The sequence below is a fragment of the Nannospalax galili genome, unplaced genomic scaffold, assembly GCF_000622305.1.
Source record: "Nannospalax galili isolate Female #2095 unplaced genomic scaffold, S.galili_v1.0 scaffold666, whole genome shotgun sequence".
In the NCBI taxonomy this organism is placed as follows: Eukaryota; Metazoa; Chordata; class Mammalia; order Rodentia; family Spalacidae; genus Nannospalax; species Nannospalax galili.
In genome coordinates this window covers 3,345,537-3,359,769 of record NW_008356473.1, presented here as the reverse complement: position 1 = coordinate 3,359,769, position 14,233 = coordinate 3,345,537, and the positions used below count along the sequence as shown (strand labels likewise).

The window sequence follows — 14,233 nt, the reverse complement described above, 5'->3', positions numbered from 1 at the left end:
TCTGCCTCCCAAGTGCTGGGATTAAAGGCGTGTGCCACCACACCCGGCTGAAAATATATATTTTTAAAAAGGTAAATATTGAAAAAGAAGTCAAGAAAACAATCCTATACACATTTATTTGCCTTTTAAAAACTTGAACCAAGGAAGTAAAAGATCACTACAATGCAAAATGGTAATGTGCTAAGATGGAAATCGAGGCAGATACTAGAAGATGAAAAGATTTCTCATGGATTTGAAGAATTAATATTGTGAAACTATGCTACCAGAAGCAGTGGAATTCTAGTCAAAATTCTAATGTTATTCACAGAAATAGAAAAACCAATCTTAATTCATGTGAAGCACAAAAGCCTTCAGGTAACTAAACCAAATGCTGTATGTATGATCATTCCTGATTTCAGGGTGTACTACATACTCATAACAAAAACAGTATGGTGCTGGTACCAAACCATACACAAGGCAGGCAAGATGGCTCATCAGGTAAAAAGCACTTGCCATGTAACCCTGATGACCTGAGATTGATCCCAGGATCCCATGGTGGAAGGAGAGAACTAACTCTTGAAAGTTGTCCTCAACCTCCACAGCTACACTGTGCACACATATGCCTGTACTCAAAACATACACATAAACACAATAATAAGCTTACTTTAAAAAAGAAAACTGGCATAAGTTAGAGATGTAGATTTAATCCCATACAACTATTGCCACCTCATGATTGACAGAAATGCCAAAAATACACATCAGAGGAAAAAAATGATGCTGGGAAAATTGGATAACTACAAGTAGAAGATTGAGACGATCCTCATCTCTCACTGAGCACAGATTTCAACTCCAAATGGATCAAAGACCTGAGTCTTGGAAGCTGTGAGAGGGAAAAATAGGCAAAGATTTAAAGACATGGGCCATAGGCAAGGACTTTCTAAAAAGGAAATGAGGCAAATGGGATTTAATGAAATATAAAAGCTGTACAGCAAAGGGCACAATCCGGGGAAGAGGCCTGCTTGTACAGGGAGAAAATCCTTGATCTTTGCTAATAACGTATCTGACACAGAAGATTAAGAATTCAGTAACAGATAATCAAACAACTCAATAAATGGGTAGTGACAATTTACTAAAAAGATGAAGTACAGATGGCCAGTAAATATGAACAAATTTTGGACCTCACTAAGCCATCAAAGAAATGCACATTGAAACTCCATTGAAATTCTCTTACTTCATTCAGAATGACAGTCATTAAGAAAATAAATAATAAATGCTGGCAAGTAATGGTGCAGTAGGGAAGTCCGAACATTGTTGGTGGGGATGGAAAGTAGTAAGTTACTGAAGAAATCGCCATGGAGATTCCTCAAAAAAACAAAGAGGGGCTGGGCATGGTGGTGCACGCCTTTAATCCCGGCACTTGAGAGGCAGAGGCAGGTGGATTGGATCTCTGAGTTCAAGGCCATCCTGGTTTACATAGTGAGTTCCAGGTCAGCTGGCGCTACAGGAAGACCCTGTCTCAAAAAAAGACCAAAAAAAAGCTAAAGATAACCCAGCTCTACTATTACTGGGTATTTAAGGGTTCTCACACACATAATTGAATGTCAGTGTTTGTTGCAGCACTATTCACAATAGCAAAGTTATTGAGCCAACCCTTAGGTGCCTGTCAACAGGAATGGGTAAAGAAAATATGGTGTATGTACATAACTTTTTTTTTAAATTAATACACTATTAGATAATGGAGGGTAATTCATGTTCTGAGTTGATGCTGAGGTGATCTGAGTTTTTTAAAGACTTCATGTTTTATCTTTGAATTTTGGAACAGTGGAAAAGAGTATGCTGAGATTTTTTTTTATGGTGTTGAGTTACATCAAAAAGTTTTAGAAGGGCCGGGCGTGGTGGCACATGCCTTTAATCCCAGCACTTGGGAGGCAGAGGCAGGCAGATCTTTGTGAGTTCAAAGCCAGCCTGGTCTACATAGTGAGTCTCAGATAGCTGGGGCTACAAGGAGACCCTGTCTCAGTAAAAAAAAAAAAAAAAAAGTTTTAGAAAAATATGGCACAGCTGACTATTTACAAAATGCTCTAAAGCTTGGAAGTCGTAGAGAACAATTTGGGTTCCAGCTAACACTAAGTAGCAGTGTGACTTGGCAGGTGAAGTTGGGGCCGGAGAGATGGCTAAGAACTTGCTCTTTGCAAAGGACCTAGGTTCAGTTTCCAGCACCCACATGGTGGCTTATCACCATCCATAACTAGTTGCAGGAGGTCCAATTCCCTCTTCTGGTCTCCTTGTACATTAGGCATGCACATGATATACATGTATACAAGCAAATAGTCATGTACAAAAAATGAATAAATCTTTAAAAAAATATAGTTGAAAAATAAACAGTCCTATCTTTACTTTGGAAATTTCACTTTGTTTCTTTATTGCTTGTTTTGGAAATTTTGCTATGTAGCCCAGACTAGCCTCAAACATGGGATCTTTGTACCTCAGCCTCCTGATCTCCTGAGTGTTGATTATAGGTATGTACTACCATGCCTGACTCCATATCATCACTTTTAATTGCATTAAAAAACTAGCTCTGTGTCCCTTTCTGTTTGACTGTTTTTCACACAAAGCTCAGAACAGCTAACTTAGACAATTTTCAGAAATATTCTAAAAAATTGAAGAGAATGGAATCTTCCTGTTCATCTTGTCACCTTAATTTTTTTTGCCTTTAAGGTAATGTAGTTTCATTAAGACACATGGGAGAGCCATCTTGTTGCCTTTTAAACTCCTATGACACTGCTTTCTGGTCAGGTCAAGAAGTTGATCAGACTTATTTTCAAGATCCTTTATAAGGATCTTGAAGCCCTTTTCTGACCTCTGCAGCACTGCACAACACAGGTGCACTCACCACATACATGGCAGGCAATACACTCATATACATAAAATAAAAATAAGATATTTTTAAAAACCCTCCTTGGTTGTAACAAAACATAATATTCTTAAAATGTTGCTTTTTTTTTTTTTTTTTCATGTATATGAGTGTATTGCCTCTGTGGGTGCACCTGTGCTGTGCAATGCCCAAGGAGTCAGAAGAGGGCCTTGTATTCCCCTGGAACTGGAGTTATGGACGGTTGTTAGCCAGCCGCCATGTGGGTGCTGGGAATCGAACTCTGCTCCTCTGTAAAAGCAGCTAGTGTTCTTAACCACTGAGCCATCTCTCCAGCCCCTAAAATGTTGCTTTTTAACATTTACATTTGTCTTTAACATTGATGTGTTTTTATTTTAAGTAAAGGCATTTTATGTCTTATAACTCCTGGGTTACAAGGCTATTATTTATTTATTTATATTTATTATTTTTATTTTATGTGTATGAGTGTATTGTCTGTATGTAGGTAAGTACACCAGTGTTTTGCAATGCCTGCAGAGGACAGAAGAGGCCTTGGATGGCCCAGTGGTTAAGAACACTGGTTGGAAAAGACCCGGGTGCAAATCCCAGTACCCACATGGCAGCTAACAACTGTCCATAACTCCAGAAGACTATTTTTTGTAAATTATGTGCGTGTGTGTCCCTATGTGGAGGGCAGACTTTTGGGAATTGGTTTTCTCCTTCCATCCTGTAGGTCCTGGAGATTGAACTCAGGTTCTCAGGCTTGGGGGCAAGTGCCTTCACCCTCTGAGCTATCAGTAGCCACAGAAGACTTTTCTTAAAAATTTGAATAATAAGCTCATTAATTTTGTGAAAGAAAACTTATTTTGAAATCTTTATTTTAAATTGATCAAATAATAGAATTTTGTTGTTTGTGGTGCTTGGGATCAAATCCAGGCCTCCTGCATGCTTTTTCTCAATGTATGTACAACAGATATGATACTGAATAAAGTTCATGGCTGATGTACTTAGTAATACAGGTTAATACTGAGTCTTCAGTAAAATGTTGGAAAGACATGTCTTTTGAAGTTTTTAGTGCATTAATTTGCCTGCATTGAAATTTTCATCTGGTATCATTTTTCTTACTGTCTATATTGTCATTTTTTTAATTTAGGCTTACTTTTTATTGCTGTTTTTTTTCCCTATAGGTGAAAGCATTGAAAGAGAAGATTGAATCTGAAAAGGGGAAAGATGCCTTTCCAGTAGCAGGTCAAAAATTAATTTATGCAGGTATGAGTTAAATTCTGAAATTAATATGCTATGTTTTACCTGTAGTGACATCTTTAATTTTAGAAGTGTTATCTTGAAAATGACAGTATTTTCAAATTGACTCTGTATAGATAAAAAGTATTGAAAGCAATTATTTAAATACAGTATTAATATCCAGTGTTCTCTTTGCCTGTTTGTCTTGTATTTGTCCATTGGGTGATATTACTTAGGTTTTTAAAAAAATATTTTATTTACTTACTATTTTTATTTTATGTGTATGAGTGTGTTGCCTACATGTATGTAAGTGCACACCCATGTCGTGCAGTGCCTGCAGATGTCAGAAGAGGGTGTCGGATCCCTTGAAACTGAAGTTATGGATGATTGTTAGCTGCCATTGGGTGCTGGGAATCACACCTGGGTCCTCTGTAAGAGCAGCCAGTGCTCTTAACTGCTTAGCCATCTCTCCAGCCCATTACTTAGTTTTATCTTTTGTAAGCATCATGTACCTGACTTGCATTACTTATCAAATTGAGCATCTTGTTTTTTAAAAATCTATTGAATTTAGAAACCTGAATGCCAATTGTTTATTAATGTGCTTGAAATCATTTCTGTAAAATTAATTTCTGTGTCTTTCTAAACTACCAAAATTGAAAAATACAGAAAACTTCATATAGCAAAAGATTTTAAATGACAGTGTTAGGCAAAAAAATTAAAGGAAAAGGCACCCCAATTAAAAAACATTTAAAGATGTGACCAGGAAATTGCAAATTTAATTAACTTTACTGGTAACCAGGAAAACATTTGTTAAAAATATAGACTTAATACCCATAATGAATAGAGAAGGCACTCTTATTTCTTCCTTGAAGGAAGTAGTAAACACTGATTGTCAGTGAAAAGTGGGTATTTGGTTTTTTGCAGATTTCTTTTCCTGGAGGTTTTGTAGAAATTCCTTTTCTGGGACAGTTGAGAGAACAGCTGGCTCATTGACCCAGCTGCACTGTTTCCATAGGCCAGAGTTCGGAGGCCTAGGACAAGGATAAGGTAGCAGTGTTTACTACATGGCCTACTGGCACATTTCCTTTTTTCTTTTTTTCTTTATTTTTTTTTCTTTTGTTTTTTGTTTAATGCCTATTGCTTTTTTAAATTTTTATTTTATTTGTTATTTTTATTTTATGTGTGTGAGTGTACTGACTGCATGTGTGTGAGTGCACCCGTGTTGTGCAGTGCCAGGAGCTTTTTTTAGAATGGAAAACTAAATGAAAGGAGAAGGAAACCTCCAGGATCCCTGGCCTGAGCACCTGACTTTCAGCATAGCCAGTTTTCAGTTTTCTGTGCTCTGCCCACTGCTGAGTTCTACAACGTCTTCCCCTTTTTTGTAAATCTTCACGTTCTCTAAAGGTTTGCCTGCTTTCTTGTTTTAAGTTTTTTGCTCTCATAACATTGGGATATCGGGACTTTTCTGATTGATCAACTATCTGGTATTTAGGAATAGGAAGTTCCTCTTTCCTTTCTTCCCATCAGGAAAAAAAAAAAAATTTTTTTCTTAAGGACACCCAGGCAGTTGCCCTGCTGAATTTTCTTTTTCTTCAAAACAGCCCTTCTTTTCAGGACTTGTTGCCTAGTAAGTCTCAGGTACAATCAGTTGATGTTTCATACACAGCTATGTTTGACATCTTACTAGATGTTTATGCCTTTTAAACTAATATGTATCCACTTATATTTATATTGGCCAAATAGCTAAAGGTTTTCTCAAAGATTTTAATTTACAGAGTTAATGTTGGTTATAAATTAATAGTTCTAAGACAAAGCTTAATGTGCCTTTAGATGACATTTTTTCCCTTGAATTATTAGGTAAAATCCTCAATGATGATACTGCTCTCAAAGAATACAAAATTGATGAGAAAAACTTTGTGGTGGTTATGGTGACAAAAGTAAGTCTGATCCTCACTCTGTATCTTTATGCATAGGAATCTTTGCAGAAACAATGATGCCAAGTCCACAGTGGGTACAGTTTGTACATATCCATAGCATGGTGTGGTGTACCTAACTGCTTTTCAGGATGTAAGCACATTTACCATTCACTCTTGTCTTTTTTCACTCTTAACAAATCTGTTCACTATCCTCCAAAAAAATAAGTTGCTATTCTGGAGTAGTTAAATCACTGTGTGATTATTTTTAAAAATGTACTTAGCAATCAAATTAATGTCTTTTATTCTGTAACTCTAATATTGGTGCCTCTAAGGTGCTAGATCTGTTAAAGATTAAACCTGAGAAACTGATCAGGGCAGAAAAAGCATGGCGTGTAGGTTCATTGTTTTAGTAAAGAGATAAAAGAGTTTTAGAAAGTAAAAAAGAACAGGAGAAGACAACTAAAAAAAAATGATGGAGTTATTTTTGTGAGGAATTTTTATTTAAGTAATTTTTTTTTTATGTGTATGAGTATATTGCCTGTATGTATGTAAGTACACTAGTGTTGTGCCGTGCCTATGGAGGTCAGAAGAGGATGTCAGAATCCCCTGGATTTAAAGTTAACAGTTGTTAGCTACTACGTGGGGCTGGGAATCGAACCTGAGTCTACTGGAAGAACAGCCAGTGCTCTTAACTGCTGAGCCATCTCTCCAGCCCCAGTAATATCTTTGTTGTTGTTGTTTGAGACAGAGTTCCCCCTTTATCCCCAAGTTGGCCTGGAGCTTGCTATGTAGACTAGGCCTGCCCCCAAACTTAGATCTGCCTATCTGTGTGCTGGGGATTAAAGATGTGTGCCTTCATTCCTATATATGCTGAAGTACTTTGGGTGATTTATGATAGTGAAAATTTTTCTTTTAAGATGAGTTTGAGGTGGGCATGTAGTTCATTTAGTAGAGAATGTAAGTTCTATCCCAAGAACTCATATACAAACAGGCATTATAGTACACATTTAACAATTCCAGGCCTGGGGAGGCAGAGGCAAGCAGATCCCTGGGGCTCATTGGCCAGTTGGCCTAGATTACTTGGGTGAACTCCAGGCCTAAAAAGAAAGAATAGAGCAGAACAGCTGGATGGTGCTTGAGGTTGTCTTCTGACCTCTACATGCATGTATACATGTGTACTCACAAAAAACACCTATAATGTAGATTTTTTTTTTTTAAAAAAAAGAAACTACTTTATATTCTTATTTATTTAAAGATACATAATCTAGGAAAGAACAATATCGATGGTCAGCTTTTCATTGCTGTAATAAAGTATCTGAGAAACTTCTGTAAAATAGAACACACAAAAGTTAATTATTGGCTCAGAATTTTGGGGGATAGAAGTCAAAACAGCATGGTAAAGACCTGGAGAAGGCCTCTTAGCTGTATAACATCATGGTGTGAATACATGTCCATTGTCTTCTGTCCTTTGAAGGTCACCAAAATTACTTGTGGAGGCCCTGCTCTATAGAATGAACTAATCTAAGGCCCTACCTCTAAGAACCACAGTCAGATTAATTTCTACCCTCTTAATACTGGTTTACCACAAGACTTGGGGATCAAATTGCTTCAGTTGAAGGGAACAACAGGCACTCTTCTTACAATACTGAGGATAAGTTTAAGTGGATAATTGAAGTTGGTTCCTCAAAAATCAATAGTGGAATAAATTTTCCAAAGTCACAAAATAATGATAGCAGTAGAAAATAGGTGAAATAAATTAGCTGATGTATATTTTTGTACTAGAAAACAAAGACATCTAAAACAGATTACCATATGTTGGACTTAATCTTTTTGCTATTATTTTTTATTTGACTTTTTTTTAGATAGCATTTCTCTGTAGCCCCAGCTGGCCTAGAACTTGCTATAGCTACGTAGACCAGGCTGGCCTCCATCTCATAGAGATCCTCCTGCCTCTGTCTCCCACGTGCTGGAATTATCTAAAGGTGTGTGCCACCAAGCCTGGCTGGTAAAGTTTTTAATCCAATGAAGATCATAATGATCTTGCAGTATTTATAATTATTCAAAATGTTAAGCTTTGTTGAGAAGCACAATCAGATGAGGAAACTGTCATCTGGTTTTGACTTTTTTTCCTGCATTGTGAAATTTGTGTAACATGAAATTTACCAACAAAACCAGTTTTAAGTATGTAGCTTAATAACAACATATAGCTAGCAAGCACATTCTTTTTTATAAACTTTAACTGCTGTCCATCTCTAAATTTTTGATTTCCCTAAACTGAAGCCGCACTTAGAAAACCCTAACTCCTCAGGAAATGGAATCTTGCAGTATTTGTTTTGTGACTTATTTTACTGAGCACAGTGTCTTCAAGGTTCATCCATATTTATATATAGACTATACCATAATTTCCTCCCTTTTTCAATTCCTTTTTTTTTCATGGTATGTAAGAGAAAGTGTGACAGACCACACACATTAGGAAATGTATTTCCTTTGGTATTCTAGTTGATGGGAAGAGTTAAATAGAAAACATTTTAGAATGGGTATATAGTTTTAATGAATAGATATTTCAAGTCTGCTATATTAAAAGAGCAAAAGGAAACAAAAAAAACATTCAAAAACAGAGGTTGTGGTACTATTTAGAAATAGGCTTAAATAGCTCTTTGCAGAAACCCACACTCGTAATAGAGGAAAATACTAAATGAGTATAATGCATTTAAATGCATTTATTCCAGATTGATTACTATAAAATTTTTGTGCTTAAAAATCACAGTCTTCACTTTTATGAAGCTCTCCTTTATCCCAGATAATTCATTGTTAAGGGTTTTAGCTCATTGCATCTTTAGAACATGAATAATCTTGAGTGGGAGCTAGGTTTGTTAGTGCATTCTTGTAACTCCAGCACTCAGGAAACCAGTCAGCAGGCTAAATAGTATTGAGACCCTGTATCCAAGTACAAAAAAAAAAAAACCAGACCGGGGTGGTGGTGCATGCCTTTAATCCCAGCTTTCAGGAGGCAGAGGCAGGTGGATTTCTATGAGTTCAGGCCAGCCTGGTCTGCATAGTGAATTCCAGGCCAGCTGGGGCTACAGGGAGACCCTGTTTCAAAAAGACTGAAAAAATATATATATATTTTTTAAGTCTTCTCTAAGCTAACACTACTGTTTCCCAGTACACTTTCTGTTAAGTCAAACAAGACAGGTTAGCTTCATGCTTTTATAGCCTATTGACTTGCACTTATAGGAAATTATGTTCAATTTTAATCCCATAGTTAACTTACATATACAGGTAAGTTATGAACTGAATAGATGGTGAATATTGAGAAGAATAAAACTCAGTATGACTTATACATCTGTGATTGCCTTTTGCTTTGTGGAAGGCTTTATAGCTCTGCTGTTCAAATGTGCTAATGATCATAAATTTATTTGCTCTCTGTGTGTGTGTGTGTGTGTGCGTGTGCGTGTGCGTGTGCGTGTGTATGAAAATAATACTATGTGCTAATGATCATAAATTTATTTGCTCTCTGTGTGTGTGTGTGTGTGTGTGTGCGTGTGTATGAAAATAATACTTTTTTATGCTTGCACCTGTTGGTTTATAGTCAGCATTGGGGCTTTTCTCCTTTTAAAATGCAACAGATTATTTAGCATGTTCATAAACAGTCACATATTCATTTACAGCTTAATTTCAAAAAGTTACTTTGATAATGCTTTTGAGTGGCAATACGTTCGTTAACATTATACACAAGATTCATTAGTTTTTTTGTAGAAAATTATGTGGTGTTACTTTTGGGAATATATCTCTGTACGTTTTAATATATTGTCTTTTTAGGCTCTTTTTCATATAAAATTGATACAAAGGCTGAAATTACTGTAATTCTATTTGCAACTGATAAAGTAAAATTCTCTTTGGAACTGTGACATAGTGATTTGGTTTGCTAATGCTGATCATTTATTATTCACTTAAAAATCATATTCTGGTTACCAGTTGTTTTAGTGGTGATTTGTAGCTGTAATACTCTTAACAAGAGATGCCATCATAATATGTTTACATTATTTTGCTTTTTAACACGTTCAGCCCAAAGCAGTGATGACACCAGTGCCAGCTGCAACCCAGCAATCAAGTGCTCCCACCACTGCTGCAGTTAGCTCCTCCACAGCAACAGCTGTTGCTCAGGCTCCAGCCCCTGCCCCTGCTTTGACTCCCACTTCCACACCTTCATCCACTGCTCCAGCCTCAACGACAGCAACTTCTGAACCTACACCTGCTAGTGCTACTCAGCAAGAGAAACCTGTAGAAAAGCCAGCAGAGACACCAGTGGTTACTAGCCCGGTACCAACTGACAGGTAAGAACTACATGTAGGAAATTACCTTTCAAAAGAGGTGGTGTTCATGTTTTTGTTTTTTGAAAAAAATACTTTATTTTTTATGTGTATGAGTGTATTGCCTGCATGTATGTAAGTAGTGAAGTAATTTGGTTTGCTAATGTTGATCATTTATTATTCACTTACAAAATCATGTTCTGGTTACCAATTGTTTTAGTTGTTAGCTGCCATGTGGGTGCTGGGAACCAGATGTGTGTCCACTCCAGCCCATTCATTATTTGTGGCCATTGTCACATATGTATCATAAACCTGCTCCCACATCACTAAGTATTTCAATTGCTGTATTGCACTGTGTTTAGTTCTCACGTAATAAGGCCTTTAAGAGTTTCTCTCATGTTTGAAATGTGGGTGATACTAGGACTTAACTCAAAGTTTTAAATAAAGTAGGCACAAACCAGAATATCGTATAGATAACTGCTGGGGTAGAGTTAGCAATTACTGGTATTTCATCAAACACTTTTTGTTGAAACTTGAAATTGAGTTTTCACAGTTGTATCTGTATCTTTGTGAAATTGCCTGGGAATTTAAGCTTCTGTGTTTGTCTTTAGGAAATATGGGAAAGTGCTGAGGCATTTTGGGATCAAAAACATTTTGTTTTTGTGTAGCTACATTTTTAATTTTTTTTCTTTGTTTAAGATTCACCCAGAGTAAGTTCTTGCTCACCCAGTTTATTTTTAATTGATAAATTTTGTGTAATGTGATGTTTTATTGGGTGTATACGTTGTTGCTCTCATGAAAAGTTAACTTGCTTTATAGGCCTCATGGCCTCAGCTGTCATTTTGTTGTGGTAAAAACATTAGCAATCTTAATAACTACTTTGAAATATACATTATTAACCTTGTGCAACAGAGCACCAGAACTTGCTCTTTCAATATAAGTGAAACTAGCCTTTTAAAAAAAAGTTTGACTGAATTTTTGGTATATCATACATGAAATCATCTTTAGACCCTCTTTTCCCTTCTTTGGCACCTCCCGTAGCTCCCCCACTGGAGTTCATAAATTCTGTCATTTGTTTTAAGGCCTATTATGTAAAGTTAGTGTCCTGAGATGTCCCTTGGTGCAAGTTCATCCACTGGGGTTTAGTCAGCCTGTCTAGAGTCTCTCCAAAATCCGCGGTTCCTCACCCAACAGCAACCAGCTGTCAGTAATTCTCCGACAAAGATTGGGGCTTGCTGTTCATTTCCACAGTTCTGTGCTGGGTTTTTGTCTCCATAAGTTTGCATAGGTCTTGTGCATACTAACACCATTGCTGTGGCTTTGTATGAGAAGGATCTTGGGCGCCTGTAGGACTATTTCTGTATGGTCATGCACCTCCTCCCTGGCTCTTAGAATCTTTCTGCACCCCCTTCTGCAATGGTCCCTGATCCCTTGGTGGGTGGACCTCAACATAGTAGTCTGCCTTTTACCAACATTTCTCATCTATCCCTCGCTCTGGTCCCTGCCCTTCAACTCTACTTCAGTTAGTTGAACTGTTGTGGATCCATATACAAGTGGGATCATGCAGGGTTTTTCTTTGTGCCTGGCTTAATTTTGGTTAGCAGAATGTTCCTGTTGCAAATGAGTTTCCTGTTTGTTTGTTTGTTTTTAAGCTGAATAACACCTAGTTATATATGTAAACTGTGTGTAGCCAGGTATGGTGGTGCACGCCTTTAATCCCAGCACTCAGTAAACAGAGGTAGGCAGGAGATCTCTGTGAGTTCAAGGCCAGCCTGGTCTATATAGTGAGTTCCAGGCCAGCTGGATAGGGAGACCCTGTCTCAATGAGAACCCCCCCCCAAAAAAATCCATTTATGTGTTGATGGACTCTTGACTTCCCTATCTTGGCCATTGTGAATTTTATTGACATGGATGCTCAGGCATCTCTGCACTATTCTGATTTGAGTTCCCTAGTGCCATGGGAAATTCTACATTTAGTTTGTTCGGTTGGGTGGGTTGGTTGATTTTATTTATTTATTTTTTTGAGACAGGGTCTCTCTGTAACTCCCACTGGCCCGGAACTCACTCTGCATACCAGGCTAGCCTCTATCAGAAAATTCCCTTGCTTCTGCCTCCCTAGTGCTGGGATTAAAGGAGTGCACCACCTTACCCAGATCTACTTTTAGTTTTGTAAGGAACTGCTTTCCAAAATGGATGAACTAATTTACAGCAAATGTGTACAAAAATTCATTTTGTTAAAGAGCTTCTCAAAACTACAGCTTATCTTTTAAAAATAAAAATGTTGCAGCCAACAACTAGAAACAGTGTGGACATGGTTCTTCTGAAGTGTTGTGATAGAAATCGTGGGTCTGGCTCGTCGCTGCCAAACTGACTGCTCCTTGCTCCTGAAACCTGTTGAAAGAAACAAAACAAAACAAAAAATAATTCCTTATGTGACATATGCAGTGATTTTTGACAGTTTAAATTATGGTAATTTTGGCTGGAAATTATGGGGAATACCTGCTTTATCTAAGAGTATATTATAGTCAGCCTTCACTTGCATTGAGCTATTTGTGTTTTGTGACTTAGTACATCATAGGACACAAGTGACACTGCTGAACTTGGCATCAGAACCAGTCACAGTATACAGTAATGGGTAATGTTTGGTGACGTGGGAAGTATTTGTGGGTATTACAACAATGAACAGGAAGAATATACAGATTTTCCCCTTATACAAGGGATATAGTCAAGATGCCCAGTGAATGCCTGAAACCACGTTAGGGATCTCTATGATACCGTTTTTCCTATGCAAATAAGCCTGTGATAAAGCTTAATCTATGAATTGGATGTAATAAGAGATTAATGACTAATAAATTTGAACAATTATAACAGTATACTGGAATAAAAATGTCATGTGAGCCAGCTACTATGGCCCGTGGCTCTAATCCTAGCAGTCAGGATGCTGAAGCAGAAGGATTGCAGGTTCAAAGCCAGACTGGGCTACACAGCAAGATTCTATCTGTAACAACAACAAAAAAAGTTTCTTAAAATATCTGTCTCATAGATCTTGGCAGCCTCTGCATTTTTTCTCTATTATTGTGAACATTAGTCCTGTCACTTAAAGATTCTCTTTGGCATATTTGATTCATCAGCATCACTTCTATTATATTTGGGGGCATTATTAAAATGAGACGTCCTTAACAGAACTCGGATACCTTGGCAGTGACTTTGGTAATTGAGGCTGATAAAGTACCATCAGGTAGGCAACATAACACAGTATGGATATACTTGCATATATAGTATGGACAGAGGATAAGGTTAGAAGGGAGCAGCAGACTCATCATGCTTCTCAGAGTGGTGCACAACTTGAAACAATTATGACATGTTTCTTTCTGGAGGTTACATTTAATATTTTTAGAAGACTGACATGGGTAATGGGAATTGCTTGGTTTTAGGGTTCTCCCTTAAGTGTGGCTTCCATGTCTGACCCAGTCAGCCATGTTTTGGAAAGTCCTAAGGTACCTGACTTTTTGCTGAGAAAGCAGCACAGACTTGGGAACTAGAATTTTTTTTGTGTGCTAACCTGGAATACTTTGCATTTAGCATCTGTGACATCATTTCCTAGCTTAAGCCCTCTCTCCCCATATACAACTAAAAATGCATTTCACTCACTCATTGGGAGATCACCCAGAACCTGCTTGGGTAGTACATCAAAGTGTGTGTGTATGGAAAGGAACGTTGGAATTTGACAAATTGATTCCCCAAACAATTTCATATTTGTAAATTGAACATGTCATTACAATATGACTGTCTTAATATCCTTTAAAATCTCACAGTGTGAGCATTTCAAAATTGACCAGTTAATATTTGTTTAAATTTTTAACTTTTATTTTGCTTTTTTTTCTTCTGGGATGTAGTTTTATTTAAGCAAA

General features: G+C 37.2%; 1 protein-coding gene across 1 annotated transcript in view; it reads left to right on the top strand.

Annotated features, from left to right (window-relative positions):
• Rad23b (RAD23 homolog B, nucleotide excision repair protein) overlaps window positions 1-14,233 on the top strand; it is a 45,582-nt gene that overhangs the window by 12,779 nt on the left and 18,570 nt on the right. Inside the window, exons 2-4 of the mRNA XM_008854653.3 lie at window positions 4,039-4,120; window positions 5,951-6,030; window positions 10,078-10,346. Of these exons, the coding sequence (XP_008852875.1) occupies window positions 4,039-4,120; window positions 5,951-6,030; window positions 10,078-10,346 (431 nt within the window). The remainder of the gene's footprint in view (window positions 1-4,038; window positions 4,121-5,950; window positions 6,031-10,077; window positions 10,347-14,233) is intronic.